This window comes from Epinephelus lanceolatus, chromosome 13, assembly GCF_041903045.1.
Source record: "Epinephelus lanceolatus isolate andai-2023 chromosome 13, ASM4190304v1, whole genome shotgun sequence".
Classification (NCBI taxonomy): domain Eukaryota; kingdom Metazoa; phylum Chordata; class Actinopteri; order Perciformes; family Serranidae; genus Epinephelus; species Epinephelus lanceolatus.
The window spans coordinates 41,285,695-41,311,111 of record NC_135746.1 but is presented as its reverse complement, the minus strand read 5'-3'; the positions used below and the strand labels follow the sequence as shown (position 1 = coordinate 41,311,111).

The 25,417-nt window shown below is 40.4% G+C and overlaps 1 protein-coding gene across 1 annotated transcript; it reads right to left on the bottom strand.

The window, feature by feature from the left end:
* Positions 1 to 1,104: 1,104 nt before the first annotated feature.
* On the bottom strand, positions 1,105 to 24,696 carry ankef1a (ankyrin repeat and EF-hand domain containing 1a). Its single transcript, XM_033648423.2, has 8 exons — positions 24,497 to 24,696; positions 22,697 to 22,846; positions 22,383 to 22,506; positions 18,531 to 19,353; positions 15,750 to 15,976; positions 15,303 to 15,451; positions 2,487 to 2,636; positions 1,105 to 1,409 (listed from the first exon to the last, which is right to left on the bottom strand). Exons 1-8 carry the CDS (start codon positions 24,575 to 24,577, stop codon positions 1,254 to 1,256), a joined length of 1,860 nt encoding a protein of 619 aa, XP_033504314.2. The 5' UTR covers positions 24,578 to 24,696; the 3' UTR covers positions 1,105 to 1,253.
* Positions 24,697 to 25,417: the final 721 nt, after the last annotated feature.

Sequence of the window (25,417 nt, the reverse complement as noted above, 5' to 3'; positions counted from 1 at the left end):
GTATTGTGGATTCACAGTAGTGAGTGGTGTATACCTAAGAATTATCTTTATTTTTAAGTGAATGTTCACATTCTTATTATCTGCATGACTTTGTCATTTGATTATTCACAAAAGTGAATTCTACCTTTGCTAAGTTAGCTTGATGAATTTACATTGTATTGTCCTCAAAAATGTATTCCTATATAATGAGATTGTTTTAACAATGTTTAGTAACATGATGTCTAACTGTGTTGATTAAAGCAGCTGCAATGATTAATTCAAAGATAAACCCAAAGTAAATGCAGTGTCTATAATTATTACAGGAGGCCGGTGCGGCTTCTGCAGTGATACAGGCACTGCATCGGTTCGTTGTGGTGACGAGAGCTGAGCTGGAAGGCAAAGCTTTTGATTTACTGGTCCATCTACATCCCAACCCTCACCTATGGTCATGAGCCCTATGGGTAGTGACCGAAAGAATGAGATTACAGATACAAGCAGCGAAATGAGTTTCCTCCGAGGGGTGGCTGGGCTCAGCCTCAGAGATAGGGTAAGGAGCTCAGACATTCGGAGGGAGCTCGAAGTAGAGCTGCTGCTCCTTCGCATCGAAAGGGATCAGTTGAGGTGGTTCGGGCATCTGATCAGGATGCCTCCTGGGCGCCTACCGCTGGAGGTGTTTCGGGCATGTCCCACAGGTAGGAGGCCCCGGGGAGACCCAGAACACGCTGGAGGGATTACATATCTTATCTGGCCTGGGACGCCCAGGAGGAGCTGGAAAGTGTTGCTGGGGAGAGGGATGTTTGGGGTGCTTTGCTTGGCCTGCTGCCTCTGTGACCCAGCCTCGGACAAGCAGATGAAAATGGATGGATGGATGGATGGATGGATGAATGAATGGATAGGATAATAACTGCAATTTTTAGTTTTGCTGAATATAATATGATATGTGCTGCAGCAACATTACTGCTCTTACTGCATTACTCTCAGCAGAAAACTGCTTGCTTCTTCAGTCTGTTGAATCCACTATGTAAACAGCAGTGTGCTGTGTGACACTCCCATTTCTGTTGTGCCCAAAACACACCTATGATTCATTAAGGGACCAAACACAAAACCTTTGCCCCTTGTGCCTTACTTTTTTTTAGATTATGCTCCATTTAACTAGCAAAGTGGAGTTGGACATGCCCTAACTGCACTTTAGACCATGAGCTATAGATAATTTAAATAGGGCTCTAAGATACCAAAATGTCTGAGTGTCTCTTGCTGTCTAACCTCCTTTGGGTCTACTCTGTGGTTTTTGCCAGCTCCAGCGTTTTCCTCTGGACGTTCTGGCTGAAAGGCATCATGAAGTCATCAAAGTCCACCTCGAGGGATAGAAGCTCCTTCCGTCTCTCTATCTTTGACATCAGCTGGCTGGTGGTGGGTGGCTTACCCCAAACCTGAGACAAACAGAAAAAGTCACAACTGCAATTACTGCCTTGGGGTTGTATGCCCCCTTGCACTAGTCAAGTTGCACTCACAGTTTACATCCATGTCTGTGAAAATATGGATGTTCACACACAGAAGATCTATACAATAAGCACAGTTTCAAGGTGGGCACCCAAGATTAGTATTACCAATTCAGTATCTAACCAAATGTCTCCCCTTCTGTTCCTGAGATATGGCACTGACTAATGGCCAGAAAAGTGATTCTGCAGAACATTGTGATGTCACAGTGAAATTGACCTTTTGATCTTCACTTCATCATTATATGTTTTGTCTTCACACAACTTTGGGAAATTTTGTCATAATTAGTGTATGAATTCCTGAATTATGGCCCAAATCATGTTTTATGAGGTCACAGTGACCTTGACCTTTGACCACCAAATTTTAATCAGTTCATCCTTCAAGTGGATGTTTGTGCCAAATTTGAGGAAACTCACCCAAGGCAATACTGCATTCATGAGAATGGGACAGACAGACAAACGGACCGACAGATGCATGTATAGACAACCTGAAAACATAATGCCTCTGGCCACGGCTATTGCAATGCAGAGGCATAAAACTAAGCAGGACACAATACTGAACTGGCGGGAATACTGGATAAGTGTGCTTGTGGTACCATAACTCCACTGCTTTTTCTACACAGTTAGTGTAAGTTGTTGAGTGAGGAGGCAGGCTGCTCAAATGATGATTCTAACATATGCATTAATGGACTGTGTGTTCAAATGCTCATTACAAGCTTGTGTTGTTAATTACTATCACTAAAACACCCTGTTCAAGTGTTTGTGGATTGGGAACATATTTATCTTGAGTGTGAAATAAATGTAAATAATAATCCCTTTAAACATTTGCATATTTTGATCCTATTCAGCAGCAATACCTATGAGTTATAAGGCCTTCAGAATGTATCAAAATTTGTCAAGATGCACTTCACAGGTAGTTTGTTGGATTTTTTGAAAGGCATGTTAAGACAGGAAGTGTAATGAAAGTACAGTATATTGAGGCATACTGCAGTAAGTGGTGATAAGCCCTACCGTTTTTGGCACAAAGGTGATGTCCACAGTGTTGGTTTTCCCTGTAGTGATCCTGGTGTTTTGCAGGATGACACTCTTTGAATCGTTCTGAGGAGGAGTCTTCCCTGCTGTTGTGGCAGTCGATGTACCTGCACCTTCTGCAGAACCACCCTGTGGGGAACACCAAGACTTTCAGGTTTGCCTTATTTTCTTCCAAGTATTCTGTGCAGTCACCACAAATCAGAAGTCTTTGGACTTTTTAGTTACTTTTAGATTTAAGTAAATGTGATTAAAGCTGGGGTATGCAGTTTAATTTTTGGCATCATTGGGCAAAAATCTCATAATAATCTTTGAGCATATTGTAATTTAGGTGGTGTGAAAGAACACTACACTTTTGCACCTGCTCTTGGCTCTGTTTTCAGGCTTGTGAAAATCTAGCCTGTGCAGGGAGACTTTGGCCAATCACAGGTCAATTCAAAAAGAGCACTTTTCAATCATGTCAATCACTGCTCATGAACTGCGGTCAAACTGCATTGTCGATTTCTCACCTCAAATGTTTTCTGAAACATATTTTAGTGACTGTTTACCTGTAACATAAGAAAGTTGACTAAATTGCAAAATTTTCACTCAATTGTTTTCGACATGGCGGCAGGGCCACAAACTTTCTCATTTCACAGCCAAACATTACACTAAAATATGTTTCTGAAAACATTTGCAGTGCAAGGTAGGCAGTGCAGTTAGGGCTGCCCCCTGGAAGCTGGAGATTTCAAATGTTTTCAGAGACATATTTTGGTGTACTCTAGGGGTGGCCGATATGGCCCTAAAATAATATCACAATATTTCAGGGTATTTTTGCAATAACGATACTCTTGATGTTATGACAAATTAGTGAAAAAAAATTTACTATTAATCTAAGAAGGTAGAAATGCAAGCAAATAAGTGATTTAATTTTACATGTCAACCTAACAGTTTCCTGCAAATATTCAGTAAAAACTGAACAAAAATTCCTAATTTCTTTAGTTTGTTAACAACAGTAACTCAAAGTGAGATTCAGATTCTGTATACAAAATCAAATGTTCAACAAAATAAAATCTACCACAAATGACACATTTAAACAGGTCCCAAATACGAAAAATGTACCCTGAGATCTATGTATATAAATCAACAGGTGACTTCCTTCTCTTTTAGCAAAATCCTAAATGATTGAGTTGTTTTTTTGACACATGGACCTTTATGCTCTGTCATTTCTCTTCTAATCACCATGCTGTTTCACCTGTGACAGGCTGCTGTTATGCTACCATACCTATTCCACATCCACATGTATGTATTTTTTTTGTTGAGCCGCGAACAGAGGTTTACATTACCAAAGGTTTATGACAAAATCACTTGAGGACACCAACTCCCGTGTGCACACGGTGAGAGAGGAGAAGGAGAGACAGAGTTCCCTCTGAGCGGTAAGTGGCTTAAAGAGTCAGAGACATAGGCGTTATAGGCATAGGCACCCCTAAAATTTGAGAGATTTTTTTTTTACTGTATGTCCCTTTTTAACAAGCTAGAAAAGTGTCAAAACCATACAGTACTTGGTTGAAACGTAATATTTTAACAACAAAAATACAGCATTCATAATCGTAGGTCACTGTTTATGTTGTTAGGCAGGAGTTGACATTTTTTCTAGCTAGGAAACGTTACAGGTGGTCAGTACCACTGTCCTCTGTTTGAATTGGAATGAGAGAAGCTAGCTGTCATGTCATGTGCATGTGTTTCAAGCACTTTTCTTTTTTGAAGTGTATTTTTATTTATGTATTTGTATTATATAATACAGACAAGAAGGAAAAAGGCAGAGACAAACATTGAAAAAGTCAATTACTGTTAATGTGTTAATGTTACATGTTGTGCACTGCATTTCAAATAAAAGTCCAAAAAATAAGCCCAAGGTCCATTTTTGGTATTTTTGGTACTCACTATAGGGGGCTGGTTTACTCCAGAAACATACATACTGTTTATGTGTATGTTGAGGAGCTGCTGTATCAAAAGAGTTATCCTCCCCCAGAAATTAGGGTTACGATATGTTTCTTTTATGATTCCAATCCATTCCTCTTTTGCTGTGGCTCAGCATTTAAATAACCTTTATCAGATTTGATGGTTTAGTCACAGACTTTCCCAAAAAGTGTTGTGCTTTTCTTTCACAAATGTGGGAATGAAATTGAGTTAAAATGTACAAAACAGTGAAATTTATTTTGCCTGGCCGGGCAGCTCTCTGGGTGCTCTGCACCCCTAAACCTCCGATCCTAGAATCGCCCCTGGTCTGAGAAGTCCAGGGCTGTTAATAAAACTTACAGGACGCCACAGTTTATTCCACACTACTGAAGCTACTCATGTTTGTGGAACCACCACAGAATACTTTAGCTTTTAGCCATACTTATTGAAAATGTCTGAGGTGAGAAATCGACAATGCAGTAACATAATCTTGATATTTGATCAACGCTGCCTAGTTTAACAGTCTGACCACAGTTCATGAGCAGTGACTGACATGATTGACAACCTTGTCAAAGACCCCTCGCCTCTGATTGGTTGTGTTCATGATTCTTGCAAATAGAGTGCCCCTGACTCCTAAAACCCAGAAATGAGTTGGTATTTGAGTGGTGGTTGACTTCAAGATGGTTCCCTCACATTTTAAGCAAGTGGCTAAAAAAGACTACAGAATGCCATCACGCAAAACACTGACGGCTTCACAGCCTTATTGTAAAGTCATGCTACCATGATGTAGGTCATTTGTAGCCTAACATTAGCTTCTTATTTCTAGGTATTGCATTCAGGCTTCAAAAATAATAAAGTGGTGTTCATTTATGAACATTGCTGAACTAAATGTGCAAGTACCATAAAGGTTTGCTTGCCACAGAGCTTTTTTTGTGCAATAATCTAAAATCAAATTGAAAAATCGCATAGGCTTTTTGACAAGAGTACCAGGGTGATGCTAACTTCTGCGTCAGCCTGCAGCAAAACAACATCCCTGAAAGCACCTCAGAGGTGATGAGTTTCACGAGACCATCACGATGGAGCAGCATTTAGCTGGAAAATTAGGGATGCACAATAACACCGGCACATCATCGGTATTGCCCGATATTGGCTTAATGAACTATCGGAATCTGCCAACATGCTTTTTCTTATTTTGCACAATGAATGAATATTAAATACTAGGGCTGCACGATATTGGAAAAAACTGACATTGCGATTTTTTTATTATTATTATTACTTTTGCAATATATATTGCGACATTAAAAAATAGAATTTTCACCAGATGACTTAAAGTAAAAAAATTAAAAAATAGTGGTGGGGCTTTTACTCACCACAACTGCAGAGGCTACCAGCTTCATTTGAAAAGACTACATTATAAAAGGGCCGTTATTTATTAATCCCTCTGTATCTTTATATTTTTACTTTTTATCCGCTCCTGTTTGCCTTGATAAAGTTAATGCATCGCGCCATCATTTCAAACTCAACACTTTCTGAATGTGTTTCAAATTAAAAGCCCCTTATAACCTCGGCTGAGAGAATCCCTCCATTTTCTAAATAGGCCTTTATTGTGAAACATTTGTAGGAACTTATTGTGGAGGATTCAGTGACTTGTATGTTTGTGTAAGGTACCTCAAATGGAGCTCCTGCCACCTGCTGGGGCTTTTTAGGTGACCACAATAACATTTCAGCTGGCACATGAACAGACACAGTGACTGAAATAATAGTAAAAGTAATAAAAATAGGACAAGAATAACCCGATGACATCAAACACGTTTGGAAAGACGACCGGGGATAATTGCAGCGTGTGCATGGGGGGGTGGGGGGTTGGGGCTGCTAAGGGCTAAGAGAGGGCCGAGCGGAGCGGAGCGGAGCAAAGAGCTTTCTTCAGGGCTGTTTTCTAAAGCAAAACAAAAGTTAACATGTTCTAAAAAAAAAGAGAAAACATTAATTCAGAAAGTGTGTGGTTGTATTTCTCTGTTAAGTAAGGAAAACAGGTGTAGGAATATTTCCTGTCTAGACAGTTTATCTGAATTTTTTGTGAGTCAATTGTACTGTTTATTATAGACTGAAAAAGACTACAGGCGGCACTGACACTGTTGTCAAGCTCTTGTCAAGAATTGGCAAGTGGATCAATGAGGAATAATAACAAAAAAGGCAAGCGCTTTAGACATTGGAGACACTGCTATTGAGGCTGTTATAAATCGACAGTTCTTCTCAATACCGCTAAACATTGTAGTTTGTTTTACTTAGCTCCGCTCCAGTCTTAAAACCCAGGAAAACAGGTCTGCTGACACAGCTATGCATCGGTGTGGACTTAAAGGAGCTATATGTAAGAAATCTAAAGCAAATAGTCGTAAAATCATCCTAATATGTCACAGAGACTAAGGAATAATGTTCATATAACATACTGATCTCATCGACAACAATAGTACAGCCACAATATTCGCATTTAAAAAAAATTTTTACAGTCCGCAAATCATGTTTATGTTTTGAATTTGTGTTTAGGCCTGTTGCGCCACCCACCGCTGTCTACCAGTCACGCAGTCAGTAGAGTCTCAGCATCAGTTACAGTTATGACTGAGCTACAGCAGCACGGCAAGCAGCATTAGCAGTGTCCTGGTACATAGCATTAGCAGCCGGCTCCTCCTCTGCTGTATCCCGGCAGCAGCGTTAGCAGCAGCATTAGCAGCAGAGAAGCTGGACTTGCTCGAACGGTCCGCTGGAAAACCGAAGATCAAGGACGCGGCGACGCGGCCCTGCCACGGCAGCCGCCTGTGGGCAAACAAATCAGTCTCCAGCGTGTTGCTGTCCAGCAACCTCGAATCTGTAGGGGAGGGGGGGCGGACACGACTCGCGGCAGTATTTTGAATTTGAGTGCAGTAACCGTTTTGGCCACATTCTTACATACAGCACCTTTAAAATTACGTTAGGATGAGGCCGATACAGATGAAAACAGAGTGTAACGAGTTGACAATTCTGATATCAGGCAAAAACAGCTGATTTAAAACACTGGAATTATGGCCATATTTTACATGTGTGTCTGCCTCATTTACAGAATGTGAACTGCATGTGAACGTAAATGTGATAAGTAATCGTTCAGGTTCAAAGCTATAAGTAAGTAGATTACATCACAATGAAAAGCATGTACTTTGACTTGAGGGTGCATGCATTATTAACAGTGATTGGCTTGCTCATAAGTAACAGTGGATGGAGGTTTAAGGGGCTAATCAGTTTCTTATAGAGTGAATTTCTGCAGGTCTGTCAACATTGTCATTGTGTGTACAAAGCTCCATAATATGCCTGTGTGTAATTTATTTTGTTTGATGGACATTCTTTTGCCCCCCAGAACTGCTGCTTGTAGCAATATTGAACTGTGAATATTCATGATAAATTTGTGCTACAACACCACTTGCTACTTCCACAGTCCTTATGACAAAACCAATCCATTATGTCAGATTATAGGAAAGGCAAAGTAAAGTTCTAACATATTGTAGTTGTAACATAACACATCTGCTCTAATTTGCTTACAAGCTGCTGCCTTATAGTAATCAGATCTGTGTACAGGTTTAGGTTTCTCATGCTGAAGGAAGAGGCTGGAGAACAGTGGGAGATTACCTCCAGTCACATGTGAGTTAAGTTTTAATTTGACATAACTTAAAGGGACAGTTTGTAGGACTGAAGGGGATCCATAGGCAGGACTCAAATATTATATTCATAATTATGTTTTCATCATTGTATGTCATTACCTGAGACTAAGAATTGTTGTGCTTTGGTTAGCTAATAAGCCCAACATATCTACTGTATATAGGGAGTGGTTATATACTGTATGGTAGTTTGACATTACCTGAAAACTACAGTAGGAGGCCTTAGACCATGGTCTGGGTGAATACTCCATTCTGATTGACTGAAGGGTGTTAAAAACTGATAATGGACACCTACAAAGTAGTTACAGTGAAATTGTCTGTTCACCATTCTAAATTAATGTGCCAGCTACATAATAGTATCAGCCTGTATCTAATGTGAGTGAAGAAGACAGTCAGATCCTCTGTTTACAATTAATTTGCCACACTAAGAGTAGTGCTTTAGTGCCCCATCCTCTGAACACCAGAGGATGGAGACTGAAACACACCCTCTGAACTTAAGCAATCATTTCACATTCAGTTTGCTATTCAACTCGCTACTTCAGACTATGGCTGTAAGTAAGATTACACATGGTGTATCGTTTGTTCGTGAAAATCTTGACGTAGATCTGGGGACAATAACATAGCTGGATAGCTAGCTAGCTAGTCTTGTTGTTAAACATACTGCCAAATTTGTTTGCATAATGTTAGCTTTATGGCTAATAGCTGGGCCAAAGGGTTCCATGAGCTTAACGGACTACTATATAAAAAATGTCTCCCGCTGCCAGGTCGTATCTACGTTCTGTTTACTGAAGATGTAAATAATGTTTCCATTGTATAAAAACCTTATGGGGCAGTAATGATTGTTCCAGGTATTAGGGAAATCCTCAGGTGCTGTAAAAGGAAAAAAAGAATTATGACTTGTGAAAAACATTTTGATTGCAAAAAGCATAAAAACAAATGTTTACGTATGTAAACATGGTTTAATGAATGAAAGTGAACCTGTAACCATGTGACCACATCCTTGGGTCAGAATCATTATACCAAATTAATCACACCTGTGGGTGCTTGGCTCCCTACTAAGCCCCATGCACCCACACACTCTTCCTCTTTCTACCGACTGGGAAGGAAAGCAGGGCCAACCTTCACTGCCGAATGACAGTGATGGGTTAGGTTCACTTTCATTCATAAAACCGTGTTTACATGCGTAAACATTTGTTTTATTTCATTTCAGTGAACCTGTAACCATGTGACTACAGTATACCAAATCAGTCACGAGGAGAGTGAGGTGGCACCACTCAAAGACAAAAAAGGCCAGGTAGTTCAAGAGTCACGCAATAAGCAACAGAACACAATCAAGTTCAGTTGAAACATTTTATTGTAAACCATAGTGTTTTTGTTTTCTGTTTTGGATCTTTGTTGTTTTTAACCTCTGTGAGGCACTTTGTGTTACTGTCGTATGAAAAGTGCCATATAAATAAAGTTGATTTGAGTTGATTTGATTTGAACAAAAAGTGTCTCCAGTCCAGTGTAAAGGCAATAATCAGCACAGTCCAAATGGCAACAAAAACATCCTGGAGCATGAGCCAAACTGCTCAAGTACAAAAAAAATTAACTCAGGTATTTGCAGCTACCCCAAGAACTGAAAAAGACACAGTGGATGAAGCCAGGTACAAAATCTGGTGAAAGTCAAAGAGGATGCCCATCCTGCTGCATCACACACATCCTCCAACAGAGCGCCCCGAAACAGCGCCCATGAGGTAGCCATTGCCCTTGTAGAGTGTGCACCAAGTCCTGAGGGGGGATCTACCCCAGCCTGCACATAAGCCAGGACAATCAAGTCCACTATCCAACGGGCGAGGCGTTGTTTTGACACAGGCGCCGACCAGCGCGCTCTCTGGAGTGTGGGCGAGAATGCTCATTGCCCTGTGACTGCTGTGGTGGAACCCCCTGTCCCGCTCTATCAGAGTTATGGGAGGGGTCGTGCTTAGCAAGGCTGGTGAATGGACTCTGTACACTGCCAAACCTTCTGAGCCTCATCCGACGCAGCCTCTGCTGCCAGCCCAAACACCTCTCCAGGAGTTATCCTGGCATCCATGACTGCAGCCCGGTCTGAATCTGGTAAACCCGACTGACTCAGCCAAATATGCTGCCGAGCCATGGTCAGTTGCGCCAGGGAATTACCCAGGACCCTGGCCTGAGTGCTAGCACCCTGGATCACTGTATCCACTACCTCTGCCTTTTCTGACAGAAGTTCAGCTGGGCTCTTGGATACCAGATCCCATATCAGCCCCTCCAGGAACACCATTAGGAGGACATTCGTGTTCGCCAGCCGAGAGGCCATGGCTGTAGACTGAAAAGCCTTTGCCACCAACCCATCCGTGGTGCGGCACTTCTTATTCGGATGCCGAGCAACCCTGCTGCCCGTGGAGGAGGCCCCACCCAACATCAAAAAGGTTGGACCTACCCTGGCCACACCATCCAGACCATGCTCTGAAGCCCCACTGAGGACACTGAGAGCAGAGCGGGGGGCAGGAGCATCCCTTGGTCGTGCCCATATATATATATATACATATATATATATATATATATATACATCGTTCAGTAGGTTCTAGCAAGATTACTGCACTTGCAAAACAAATTTTCTTTATTTTGTATAGTGTCAGATCAACCAGATCTGTGTGAGGGCCATTCAACTGGAAAAGACTGCACGCCGTAATACTGATGACCATTTGAGCGTGTTCATGTGTCTGATGGATTGTGTCATGCTGAAACACATCTGTGACTGTACGGTGGCAGAGGTGCGTCGGTGTGGAGCGGTGCATGGTTGCCAACACGACTCCGCCGTGCGCGATACAGAGAGCAGAGGAGAATTGAAACCATGTGCAGAAACGCATTTTGTTAGTCTTAAATATGAAGAGCTGTAAAATGTCACTAAACTAACAAATTTTGTTAGTTTTAAATATGAGGAATTTTTATATTGTCACTTCGATGAGGCTGTCAGTCAGTTAGTGAGAGATCACAGGCTGAAATTGGCATTTCATCCTCACATGCAGCCGCAACGATGGTCAAGCTGCACATAGCCTGCAGAGTGTAACTGAAAAGGAGTGAACTACATTCACTAACGCAACATAATGTGGTCCTGTTTATCTTGGAAGGTGAGAGAGCTCAAACACATAATTAGCATTACCATGAATCTTTTCATTCTTTCTGAATGGGTGAGTGTCTCCATCTGAATAGGTTTCCCACTCACTCAGATCAACACACTAAGTGGGCTATACGAACTTTTGATGCAAACATTCACACATCGTCCCTGTCGATGTCTGAATTACCACATAAAAGTGGTATTTTACAATTCTTCACATTATAAACCAAAAAAAATGATTTTGTCTCTTAATAAATGTTAATGTAATTAATGAGCAACTTTTCGAAATGATTTAAGTAATTATTTTCAGGCACAAAGTTATTTTCAGAACGTTTCTCATTATTCTGAGAGACTAAGTCAATATTTTTTTTTAGATAGGGGAGACCTGGGCCAATTGTAGCACCATTTTAGGTTTTCCTTAATAACTAATGCATTTATAAGACTAATGCTGCAGCAGATAAAGGTGGTCATTCTGTTAACTTAAATACTGCTGGGTGGCTTATTGTAACCTGCAATAATATAACAAATAAATAAACAAAAAAACAAATTTATATCATTGTACAAAAGTACTGTAACTAGTAGGCCAAACTAAATCTTTAAGATAAAAGTAGTGCAATAAAAGTGTAATATTCGCACCTGAGACAGTGGAGTAGATTAATAATGTAGCATAGAATGGAAATACTACTAGGTAAACTACAAGCACGTCTAAATCTTTGTTAGTTTTTGTGTTTCTGTGAGGGAAGCGCCATCTCATGGTGAGTGTGGAATCTAGGCATACCCCCAGAGAGGTGGGGGGGAATGGTATTTGCCTGGAAGTTGGCAGGCATCCAGAAGGCTTTCGGATGGCGTGGGAAATTTGAAGTGGCTGCATCTGTACATTAGCAAGGGCTGAGAGGAGGAGTGTTTAGATGGTTGCAATTTGCAACCTCACCACTAGATGCCACCAAATCCTACACACTGTCCCTTTAAGGTGCGTTCAGACAGTGAGAAGCAGCAGCAGCAAGGAGAAGGATGACAACTTCAACTCCGGTAAGTGTACTCACCTACTTTCAGTTGCATTTATAATGCCTGATGGTTTACCTTTTTCAACTGGCTGCAGTGGCTCACCATGTAACTACAGACCTGTACTGCGAAGCAGGGTTTGAAATTAGCTAAGTAACTTCAGGGTTTACCCTAGTTGTTGTTAGTAATACAAATCTTGTTCACTTTGTAACAGGATAAATCAACGTGGTAACTTATGCTTGAACAGCTATCCCACTCTGAAGCAGGTTACAAGCTGAGGATCAGTTGCTGGCCACCAGGCCACAGCAAAAGAAATGGGAGATGATATCAATCAATTCATATCAATATATAATATCTATAATATATGTTGGATTTAAATTTTAATCAGCAACACATATTTGGCCCTAACCCAGTCCAACTAATTGGGCTTTTCAGGACCCATCGGGCTCAGGTTGCAATTAAAAACTCTTCTGTCAATATCCCAACCACTGACCAATTACAAAAAAAAAGTAGCTTTTCTTTTCTTTTCGAGGTGAGTAGAATAATATTATTGTTCCAGGCTTTCTATTCCCACTCTCTTTTTCAAATAAAGTTTTCTTAGCATCGAACCAAATAGCAAAAAATGCTCACTCTTTAGGCTACTTAGCTGAAAATAATACTGATACATATTTTTTAAGTCTTGACCTACTTTGACTATTTAAAAATTATTTCTGGTGTTTCTACATCTTTTTATTCTGTTTTAAGATTACAAGCTATCGTTTGCTCCTAAAACAGAACATTCCTGCCAGTAAGTAGTATCACCATTTCATTTCTTATCATATGAATTAGGCCTACTTTATTCGTGGTTCTGATAATGTCACTCATAATAACAACCCTGCCCTGTTCACATGTGCATGCTCATGGCTGGATAGGAAAACCCATAGTTGACTGAGCTAGTTGATAACCAGCTTCATGATACCAGTAATCAAGACAAACAATGTTAGGGTTAGTGAAGCCAGATAACCAAAAGATATCCTAGGGATGTTGAACCTGCTTTGTAGTGCACAAGCCTGTTTCAGAAAGCAGGTTTTACAAACTCTGAGTCTAACCCTCAACTCTGAGATGACAAGTCCTGAGATGGAAAACTTGGAGTTTTCGGTTGCAGAAGAGCTGGGGGGTATTCCAGAAAGCGGGTTTAGTGAAAACTCTGAGTATGTTAACCCTGAAATGAGGGAAACACTGGGTTTTCAGTTCCAGAAAGAGAGTCAAACTCTGAGTCAATCACCATGGCAACTGACTCTGTGAACCTAACCTGCTCGCTGGCAGGTTTTCTGTAAGAAACCCTGAGTTCACCCTGTCTCCTCCCTTCTGCCGAGCCTGAAGCAAGCTGGCAGACACACGAGTTGTTGGTATGTAGGAAATCCCATCGATATCGAGGCAGAATTAATTCGCAATGCTTTACGCCGAGAGAGGATCTTCAGACCCCGTTTAGATGTGTTGTCTTTCCCCAATGAATATCTGTTTGAACGGTACCGTTTTTCATTAGGCTCAATCATTTACCTGCCACACCTATCAAATCTGACAAACTGTGGACGTGCACTCTCATCAGAGCAAATGTTGTGCATCGCACTACGTTGTCAACGGTATACATGATATTGGTGGCCTACAGTACATGATGACATAGCCACTGAATGACAGGTTATTTAAGCTACTTTGTTTAATAAATCAAATATGTATAAAACTCAAGAAAGGTACAGTCGTGGCCAAGTAAAATATGCCTTACCTGTTTGAATTATGTTTTTATAGCCTATTTCATTTTGAGCTGCTCTCAAGAGTGTTTTTCCCCTGTGAGATTGTACCTACATGAAAATCAGATTTTATTCCAAACCACTCCACCACCTTTTCACCTGTATGCTACGATTTTAATTAAGTGTGGTTAAATGTAAATTAATGGCAGGGCTCTCAAGTTTTGATGTCAGTTCAGAGTGAGATTTTTGCTGGGTGGCGAAGGGGGGGTGGGGGGGTTCTTGGGTATGATAGTTTTTAAAGGATTCAAATTTCAAATAAGTCATCAACCATCTATATGTGCTTAAAATAGCTGCTGAAATTAGCAAGTATTCTTTTTTAATATTTTTGGGGGGGGAATTTTGCCTTAAATTGACAGGACAGTTAAGCGTGAAAGGAGGAGAGAAACAAAGGGATATGGCAAAAGCCATATATATGGGATGCCTGCTCTACCCACTGAGCCACCAACATCCTGTCAAAGAGGATTCTGCTTGCTAAATTTCACATGCCGCCTCTCTCTCCTTGGCAGCTTTAGCGGCGTTACTTTTTTAATGAAATATATGCTCATATTCGCTGTAGGCATTCATGAGCACCTCCAATTCCACAGGTGTAAAATAAGTTGATCGCTTTTTCTCTCCAGTTGGTCCAGAGTAACAAACTTATATCCAACCACAATCCTGATTCTGACATAGCCTACAACAAAATTCCACTAATTAATGCACTTCAGTAATTGCTTTGATGCGGACTGAACCAATAAGAAAATGAAACAGTGTGTAGCTGGCAGAGAGACACTCAAAGTTTGTTAAAGAAACCTGCCAGCAAGCAGGTTAGGTTGACAGAATCAGTTACCACAGCCTCTTCCTCATCTCAGGGTTAACTCAGAGTTTTCACAAAACCGGCTTTCTGAAACAGGGCACAGGCCTAAGGGCAAACCCATACAACACAGCGAGAGAAACAATACAGCAGCTGATTTTTCTGCTAGCTTATCTGAGTTCAATAAATGATACACCTTTACACCAGCAGAGAGCAACAAAAAAAACCCTGCTGTACATGCAGAAAATTACCTTTTCAAGTTGACTCCAGAGAAAAGGAAAGCTTCATTTCCGTAGTTACTGCCCCACCCCCCTTTTTATTATTAGTAATGAGCCTGAATTAGTTTTGTGGACAGTGAATACAGAACAGAGTGCAATTTTTCATTTCACATATACAAAGAAAATAAGAAAGATTGAAGCCACAGGATTTTTATTGTAGCAGGCTGGTAAAAAGATTTTAATGGAGTTACATGGTTACCTTTGGCTTAGCAGGTTTAGGCTTTTGATCTTTGCCCCCCTTTCCCTTCGCTGTCTCCTTTGGTTTAGGCAGAGAATCCATTTTGTCTTTGACCAAGTCGATTATTCTGGAGTCTGCAAAAGCTCTGGCAATGTCCAGGCAGTTTTGTTCTGAAACGAAAAACAAAACATGGTCAGTCAAGTAAGTACAAGTAACAGAGGGATAGCTTGCCACAAGGTTGAATACTTTTTATGAATTGATTGGGCCTTTCAACCAAATCAGTGGCTCCCATTTTCTGTGTTGTTTCCTCAAAATGTTATGTTTTATGTTTTTACTATGTTATTCAGTTATATTTTCATATGTTTATTTTAATCTGTCACTAGTATACATTGACAGTATTCCAGATAAAACTGATTTCAGCATTAGTATTTTAAAAGAACTTTGCGATATTTCAGATTACAGTCAAACCTTTCTTGTTCTCTGCATTGACACTGGCGCCTGCCTTGATGAGGAAGTCCACACAGGAGGGTTGAGAGCTCTCGATGGCCCTCATGAGGGGTGTGCCTCCACTGAGGGCCCGTGCGTCTATGTTGGCCCCAGCCTCCACCAGAAGCTCTATAAGTTCCACTTGGCCAGCATGAGCCGCATGGTGGAGGGGGGTCCAGAAGAATTGGTCACACGCATTCACATCCGCCCTGTTAGGAATACACGTGTTATCAGTAGGGCATGGGCCTTGTTACACACTGAATATAAATCTGATCTGGGAGTCTAAATAGCCTATACTTGTACCATGCAATCAAAAACAAACTTTTCATATAAAAAGAAACACATTTTATAGTGTAACTAAAACACTTAACTACTGAAGCACAGGTTAGCCTTTATTGTGAAGCAGTTGCAATGTTTTGTCAGGTGTTTTTGTGAGGTTAGCACTGACAGTGATCTTTTCTTAAAAATGTAGTCTACAAAATTGGACATTGTCATTTTCTGCATAGTTTTATTTGGTTGCAGTGCAAACAGATACACCAGTTTTTATTTTGTCTTTAGTGACATAGTAACTGCTCAGTGAGTGCTGCCTGCAGAATTCTGGGACCTGTAGTATCAAACCACACTTGCTGATACCACCCCTTACCACATGTCACCAAATCAACAAAGGTGTAATGAATTATAACTGTAAACCTGCAATATCTGTTTCTTAGGCCACTTAGGGGCAACAGAACCAAGTTGTAGACAACACTGACATATCAACAAGCTATAATCTTCTACAATGTACACTACCAGCAGTGATTCATTTGGAGTTATGTTTTTGGCCACCCGGCAAATTTAACTCAAATATTTTATATCTCTTTTAACTCTGTTTTTGGTCTCTACCAACTCCTGTGGGAATGCTTCACTGTGCGTAGATGCTAGTCTCTAACTGTGTCTGTCTGCTGCTGAGCAGGTAGTGCAGACAAGTCACAACAGCCAAATGCTGCGGCAGAAAATGACATGCCGAGGGAAGCTGCAGGTTCAAAAGATCATTCTTTATAGGTTCATCACTATAAGCGACCTCTTTCAAAATATCACATTGTTTTCAGCTGTCATTTGGTACGTTGAATGCGCTTACTTTGTACATGAACACTAATGTTTCACTATTTCTGAATCTCACAATATTCCATATTTGATGCAGGTCATGTAAGCAATATATTCCGTCTGGATATTCCAAGTTAGGCCTTCTCATGGATGAACAACTTTTCAATTAAGACATGGGGGATATGATATAATATTTTGGTCTTAGAAGCATTTGTGTATGTATACATGTATACAGTGCATTCAGAATCTGTGTCTCACTTGGGGTTTTTGCTGCAGCTTGTGACACACAGCCTCTTGGCTTTTTAAAGCAGGCTCTGTGTATTATCATGGACACCCTGTACACAAACCAACTTGCCAAGAGTTTGCAAGGCTGGGGTAGAGATGCACACCCAAAAAAAGGCTTCATTTCTGATCAGATGGAGAAACACCCCTATCTTAAACATTGTGAAAGACTTGGATATCAACAGGTTTTTGGATATGCATAAATATCGCAATACCCCCTTATACTTTTCTATATTTCATGGATGAGGTAAACTGGAATACTGGAATATTGATTTTCATTAGCCATGTAAACAGCTTAGTAGGAATATTGCCGTCTTTTAGTAAAGACAAAAAACCTGAATATTTTGTGCATGTAAACATAGTCATTGTTACTATTAAAATATGGATTATAGTGGCATTAAATTAGCATTATTGTTTATCTATTTTACCTAACTATGATAAATAATCTTTCACCCATTCATTATAACTGGGATAAATCATGTCCGCCATGTGGTTGTGTCCTTCTATGCACCTGTCAAGTTTCTCTTCTCTTCTGCTTCACACACACCTTACCCCCGGCAGCACATAAGATCTATACAATAAGCACAGTTTCAAGGTGGACACCCAAGATGAGTGTCACCAATTCCATATCTGACCAAATGTCTCCCCTTCTGCTCCTGAGATATGGTGCAGATTAATCGCCAGGAAAGTCTTTTATGCAGAACATTATGATGTCTCAGTGAAGCTGACCTTTGACTGTTTGGATATAAAATAACATCACATCATCATTTTATCCTGACATTTGTGTGAAGTTTTGTCAGAATTAGCACACGAATTCTTATGGTATGACCAAAAACATATTTTATGAGGTCACACTGACCTTGACCTTTGACCACAAAACTGTGAGTTTATTCTTCACTCCAAGTGGACGTTTGTGCCAAATTTGAAACATCTTGTGCTGGAGATTAGTGATGGCCTCATGAAGCCTCATGAAGCATTTTCTTTATTTTCTGAGCCCACTAGTTGGCGCTTTTTATTCAACAAAAGGTTTAAAACACACTGAATTGCCATTCTTTGGGCCTCTCTTTTTAAACCAAGAGCACCATCTAGTGGGCTTAGAAAATGAAGAAGATGCTTCATGAGGCTTCATGAGGCAATCACTATTTGAGATATTGCCTTCACAAGAATGAGATGGATGCAAGGTCACAGCAATCTTTACCTTTGACCACTGACCATCAAAATCTAAACAGTTCATCCCTTGAGTCCAAGTGAACGTTTGTGCCAAATTTGAAGAAATTCTCTCAAGACATTCATGTTTCACAAATAGGACTAAAAAGCATTTGTGTATTGCTGAAGGTGGTGAAATCTTTGTTTCCAAAGTCTAAAATCCAATAGAAAAGCAAAGATGATCTGACTCACCCCTTACTGAGGAGGTACTGAGCCACTTCATAGTTGCCACTGGAGCAGGCCACCATCAGCGGGGTCTTGTAAAACTGGTCTTGAACATCCACAGGAACCCCCTGACTGAGAGCGAGGTCCAGAGACTCCAGGTCTCCACTTTTCACACAGTAGTTGATATTGACATAGACCTTCTGTGGCTGTTCTACATACCATCCTGAATCGTTCATTATAGGATGTTCTGGTGGGTGATCATGGTCAAATCGGCTGATGTCTGAGCGGTTGTAATATGTCTCAATCATGAAATGGGGTGGGCCCCCGTCTGGTCGCCGGGGCATTAGCTCCTGAGGGAGGGTACAAATGGGCATGGGGAGGACAAATTTACCCTTCTTCTTACCTCCCTTTCCTCCCTTTTCTCCTTTTTTCTTTTTAGGCATGTACGAGGAGAGGAGGAATGGTTTCTTGATGTACTTGACACCTCTGATGAAATCACTGATGTTGATACACCCCTCTTTTCCCTTATCATGGGCTGAGATGACTGTCTGGAGCTGGTCTAGTTCAACAGGAGCTTTTAGTTCTTCTAACACTGAAATAAACATCTCAGTGGTAACTGTGTCTGATTTGTTCCCAAAGGCTTGCCGTAATTCAGCCTCATACTCGTGAGACCAGTCGTGGAGGGTCAGGCTCCAAGGATCTGACATGAGGGTGACACTGCCGGATTTGTTGCCTTTTCCCTGTTGCCGCTCTGCTTTCCTAAGCTCCTTGGCTGCTGCTTTGTGACCAGCGTCTTTGGCAATCTGACGTGGCAGCAAACCTTCCTGGCTCCTCAGTTTGGGGTTACAACCTGAACACAGAGCATAGTTTTAGGAAAAACATAAATACATGGTAAATGTTTGCATCAAAACAAGACTGTTCATTATTCACAATGCATTTCAGAGAGGTAAATATGATTAAAATTGTAACAAAACCTTTTATCCAAAAATTAAATGAACAGAGCAGTTTTGCTTTCACTTTCGGGTTGTGCTATAATCCTGCTAATTAATCAAAATAAGACATAAAATAAGGTTCTTCTTCACCTGAATCCAGTGCATCTCCTAGAAGCAAAATAAAATTGTACCTAAAATATATGTTTACTAAAAATAAATATGCCATCACAGAATGCAACCACATGAAGACAGTGTTTAGTGGACACATATCTTTGGCCAAACACAACTGCATTGGTTATTTCAGTCTGTATTTGGTAGGAGTGGCTACAGAAACCTGGTGCCAATAAAGCACCAGTTTCTATACAACAGGTACTTACTGGACCAAATCATAATGCAAACTTTAGTGTCTCATTTGGGTGCAATACTGAAGAAACTTTTGTACATTTAAACCTACTAAAAATTATTAAGTTCATCACTCTGTTTTTTTTCAAAAACTGTAAAACTTGTTGAACCTATCTCCTCTCACAATTTTTGCTCAATTGACACCAAACTTGCTACAAAGCATCTTCAGACTGTCCTACAAAAACTACGTTTCTTAGATTTTTGATTTATCAAAAATTGAGCCTACAGTGCATCAAAATGTTTGACTGTAAATGGTACTGTAAACATATACATGCAAATTCTTGCTAAATAAATCTTTAATGTTCATGAAAAAAATGACAAAATTCTAGAGTCATGGTAGATGATGTGTGGCAAATTTCAGAATTTTATCTCAAAAACTGAATTTTTGACAGCATTTTGAATTTTGCTCTAATGTGAACAATTGGAGTCAATGTAAAAATGGCACTTTTAAACATCGGTTTTTCACTTATGGAGCAAATCAATCATTGTTAAAATAAATTACCAACATCTCCATGCTGTCTAGATGCAATATGTGTATTTTCAGATTTTTGTTTCGATAACTGAATTGTTTACAGTGGTTTGAAATCTGCTTTTCCATGCATGGAAGGCTGCTAAACCTGCACGTCTGGCTTAGTCAATTTGTGAAGCTACACACACATTGTCACTGACTAATTAGCTCAGTGAGATAGAAATTGATCCTTAGTCTCAGAGGTTGTGAGTTCAAGCCTCAGCTGATGCAAAAGGCAGATTGTGTTGCTAAATTCCTAAATGTCTTCCAATTCTTCTGCTTGTTGCTCAGAATTGCCTAAAAATGCCCGGACCCGACCCATCACTGCGCAGCAGCTATAATTCTTTCTAATCTTCACTCAGTATTATGATGTGAAGAATATGATTTATTTTATTGACAGTTTAGATTTGTTATCAGTAAGGTATTAAGTTCATATTGTGACTTTGCTGTTTTACTCTTAACTGTTGCTGCTCTAGAAACAACATTTAGTTATCAAATATTCAGTTTTAATCCTATTCTGAATTTATTCTTTTTTAAAATTATTCCACACAGTGGATAGTGCCGGCGCCCCATGTACAGAGGCAATGCCTCGCTGCAGTGCTTGCAGCTTCGACTCCAGCTTGCAACCCTTTGCTACATGTCAACCCCTCACTCTCTTCTCCCATTTCACTCCGTCCTGTTCATTAAAAGGCAAAAAGCCCAAAAAATAATCTTTAAAATAATTCCACATAAATCATTTTAAGTATTAGATCTCTGAGAATCTCTTTCATATTGCAGCAAAAATTGGTATTGTACTTGGAATATCCCCAGTCAAATCAGTATCGAATCGGAAATTGAGTCATATCGGGACCTTGTGAATCAAAATCGCATTGATTCTGGAAATCAGTGGCAATATCCAGCCCTAGTAGCAAGTGTGCAGCTCAGAGAGGGAGAGAGAGCCACACATGACACAAGACAGTGAAGAATTTGCAACCAAAGCAGACGGTATAAAGTTAAACCCAGAAGTGCAGTGAGTGTACAGTTTAGGCTATTAATCAGTTAATAAATGCTATAACTCCTCAACACCCAAGCCAAGCTCCCGTGTTTTGCTTGCTGATTAAAGTGAGGGAAGTTATTCACAAAGTTAGCGAGCAAAGTTAGCCTCACATTGAAAACTGACCAGGCTTATTTAAGGTGGACTGTTAAGGTGGATCAGCTATTCTTATTGCAGTGACATAAGCCACTCCTAAAAAAATAATGATGAAATGTCTGGCTGCTGAGTCTCTCCTGGTGTAAGGAGACAATTACCAACCCCAACTCAAAATTATTTTTGCTATTATTGTTAATGTAACTGTTATTTAGTGTTAAATTATTCTAGATGGTTTGGCTTTATTCATTTTACTATTCATACTAATAAGTATCCTTTCAACTGTTAAGAGTTAATGTATTGTTTTATTTTAAGTTTTAATTTGCCTTTGCAATGAAAACAAAGCTCGGGCACTGTTTCGGCACCAGAATGTTTTCAAAGTCTCATTTTGGCACTGGTATTGAAAAAAACCCAACAATACCCAACCCTAGTTAGATGTATACAGTGATGCGCATTACAGCATTTGTGATATGGATGTTTGCGTTGACGCTGGACAGGGACAGGGATTCAGTGAAGTAACATTGGCAATGTTGTTTCTCATGGTCTTCATGCATTCATCATACTGCAGTTCGCACAAGTTAGTTGTGTTGTTTTGTGGTACAGACACAATTCTTATGCACTCTTTGCATATAATTCGTTATTGCTAAACATCACTTGCCCTAAATCCGGAACACTTCCAAACAAAGGAAGTATTTCACACTTTCCAAAAGTGGCAGTTGGCTGTCAGTTTAGAAAGCACATGATTTGATTCACATTCTAAATGTCAATATTGCAGTTGATCATGTGTATTTCATTGTAGGAGGCCAAAATTGTTATTGAGATGAATATTCAATTAATTGTGCGGCCCTACCACAGAGCTCTCTTTGCCTTATCTTTGAAAACCAAAGACCTATTACACTGTTTCACAGCACCTCTCTGTGCCAGGAACTTGCAGCAGTTAGCATCTCCCGTGGCTGCAGCGTAGTGTAGAGCTGTGCAGTCCTCTAGGTCGATCACACCCATGTCTGCTGAGTGTGCAGACAACACCTGAATCACCTGGAAGGCACAAAACAACACAGAGCAAACACACAAAATCTTAAAAATCTAACATCCCACTTTTACTGATAGTAAACACAGTAATTTGAGTTAGGGCCTGAGTGAGCAATTTAAAAAAAAAACAGCTAATGTAGGGGCCAATAACAGCCACTTCCACTTTGATTTCATAGGTTGGATGAGCAGATGCTACCTCAAAGAAGCCCCCCATGGCGGCATAGTGTACTGCAGTGAGATGTTTTCTGTCCAGAGCGTTGGGGTTTCCTCCTTTCCTGAGAATGGCTTTAACGAGCTGCAGGGAGCCAGCCCTGGCTGCCTCCATCAATGCTGTGACACTGGTTTTCTGACAAGAGAGAGGAGAAGAGTCAGTCTTACGTTAAACAGAATGCATGAAGAACATCTTGGCTGGAAATATTTCAGCATCACCAAGCATGAGCTCAGTTCCCACATACTAAATGCCACTGCCTCAAGGTGTGTTTACATGTACCCTCATATTCCATTAAAAACCAGAATAAAAATGCCTTATGTAACCACCTCAGAGGAGGAGAGGAGGTCAGAGGAGACTGGTCTGATCGCAAGAAATTTTCAATTAAGTTGAGGGGGATGGTGTAATCCATTTAATAGAGAAATATTAGCAATATTAGTTTCTCTCTGGGTGGGATAATAAAAAATTTTCTGCACGTTCCCCCCAAGTGAGGGTAATATCAGGTTACCTGGGGGATGCATGCGCTGCATATGACAGAAAACTATTTTGGACTCTGCTCATGCTACTTTCTCTGCTCTGATATATAAATGTATTCTTTGATAACAATCTTCTGGTGCTACTGCATTATAATGAATCCCAATGAGTTTTACAAGTCCTGCCCTACTGGACAGTGACTGGCTAGTACTCATCACGTCAATGTATCAAGGTTGGAAATGGTTATGGTTAGGAAAAGAGGTTATGGTTAGGGCTACTATTAGCCAATCACAGCACAGTCGGTGGGACTTGCAAAGATTGATTGATTGATTTTATTTATTTAAGTGTCGTGCACCGTGGTGCCCTGCCCATATGGGCTTACAAGACACTAGAACAACAGCCTGGATGGCCACATGACAGATCAATAACAAAAAGTCCACAAAAGGAAAGCAAACCATTCAGAACAGCCAAATTCCATAACAACATCTTATTATGTTGGGTACGTTCTCTGTCTTAAGTGCCAAGCATTTTCTATAAATCTTGCCTAGGCAAAGGTCTCCTCATCAAAAAGCCAACACAACATCTCACCTTCGGACAACCAAAATAAACTCCTTTCCACTGAATTTTTTCAAACAGATAGTTTCTTAAATCACAGCATAAAAGGCAAAGAAACAGATAATGATATTCATCTTCAACAACATCAAGATCACAAAGAACACATATACGTTGCTCCTCCAGGATACCTTTATATCTGCCTACTTCAATAGCCAGAGGAAGGGTACCAGTTCTCAACTGGGCACAACTGCAAAGAAAAGCAGTGGGATCCATAATACAAATTGCTACCAGTAGCATTAACCTGCATTTGAGACATTTAGGGAACACTGGTAAATTGTAGTTTCTACCGATAGTCTGCATGTGAAGTGTTTAGAGGATATCTGTAATTTGTAGCAGAAAATAAAATGGGTTTTACTTTCATTAGTTACTGCTAAAGTGTGCTAAAAGGCAGAGCCACTTCTTCTCCTTCTATACTTCACATATTGAATTAAATATAATATCGAATTTTCTCAATAACGTTTAAAAAAAAAAAAGGCTATTCTTATTCTGGCAGATCACTTCAAAGCAGGTTTAACAAATTTGCCCAATTCAAAAAAGTTCTGATGAAATCCTTTGGAGCATGTAAACGCACACCTTATTAGCTCATTTTATTTAGCGTCCATGTAAACAGTTCATTTGGAATCTCTAATTAGAATGATTTTATTCAGATTGAAAAAATATTGCTAATGTGACTGCTAATCCCCATTTTCAGTTTTTTACCTGATCTACTGCATTGGGGTCAGCCCCTCCATTTAACATGATGAGACACATTGGGGTACACTCCTGGGCTCTTTCACACATCAGCTGGAAAACATGAGTCCCCTGCGCTGACACATTGTTGACGTCTGCCTGGCACTTCAGTGCTACCTGCAGGCAGCGAGAGTGGCACTTGGTGGGGTAGATACAGTAGAACAGCACACCTATAGAGAGAGACAGATAGAGAGATAAAAACAAATCATTTTTGGCAGGGGTGTCCTGGTAGCAAATTCACCATATGACTGCAAAGTCTGAGTTTCAGTTCTAAACAGACACCTGTGTTGTTGGTCATACTTATACACACACACGTCTGTGTGTGTGTGTGTGTGTGTGTGTGTGTGTGTGTATATATACAGTACAGACCAAAAGTTTGGACACACCTTCTCATTCAATGCGTTTTCTTTATTTTCATGACTATTTACATTGTAGATTCTCACTGAAGGCATCAAAACTTATGTACTTAACAAAAAAAGGTGAAATAACTGAAAACATGTTTTATATTCTAGTTTCTTCAAAATAGCCACCCTTTGCTCTGATTACTGCTTTGCACACTCTTGGCATTCTCTCCATGAGCTTCAAGAGGTAGTCACCTGAAATGGTTTTCCAACAGTCTTGAAGGAGTTCCCAGAGGTGTTTAGCACTTGTTGGCCCCTTTGCCTTCACTCTGCGGTCCAGCTCACCCCAAACCATCTCGATTGGGTTCAGGTCCGGTGACTGTGGAGGCCAGGTCATCTGCCGCAGCACTCCATCACTCTCCTTCTTGGTCAAATAGCCCTTACACAGCCTGGAGGTGTGTTTGGGGTCATTGTCCTGTTGAAAAATAAATGATTGTCCAACTAAACGCAAACCGGATGGGATGGCATGTCGCTGCAGGATGCTGTGGTA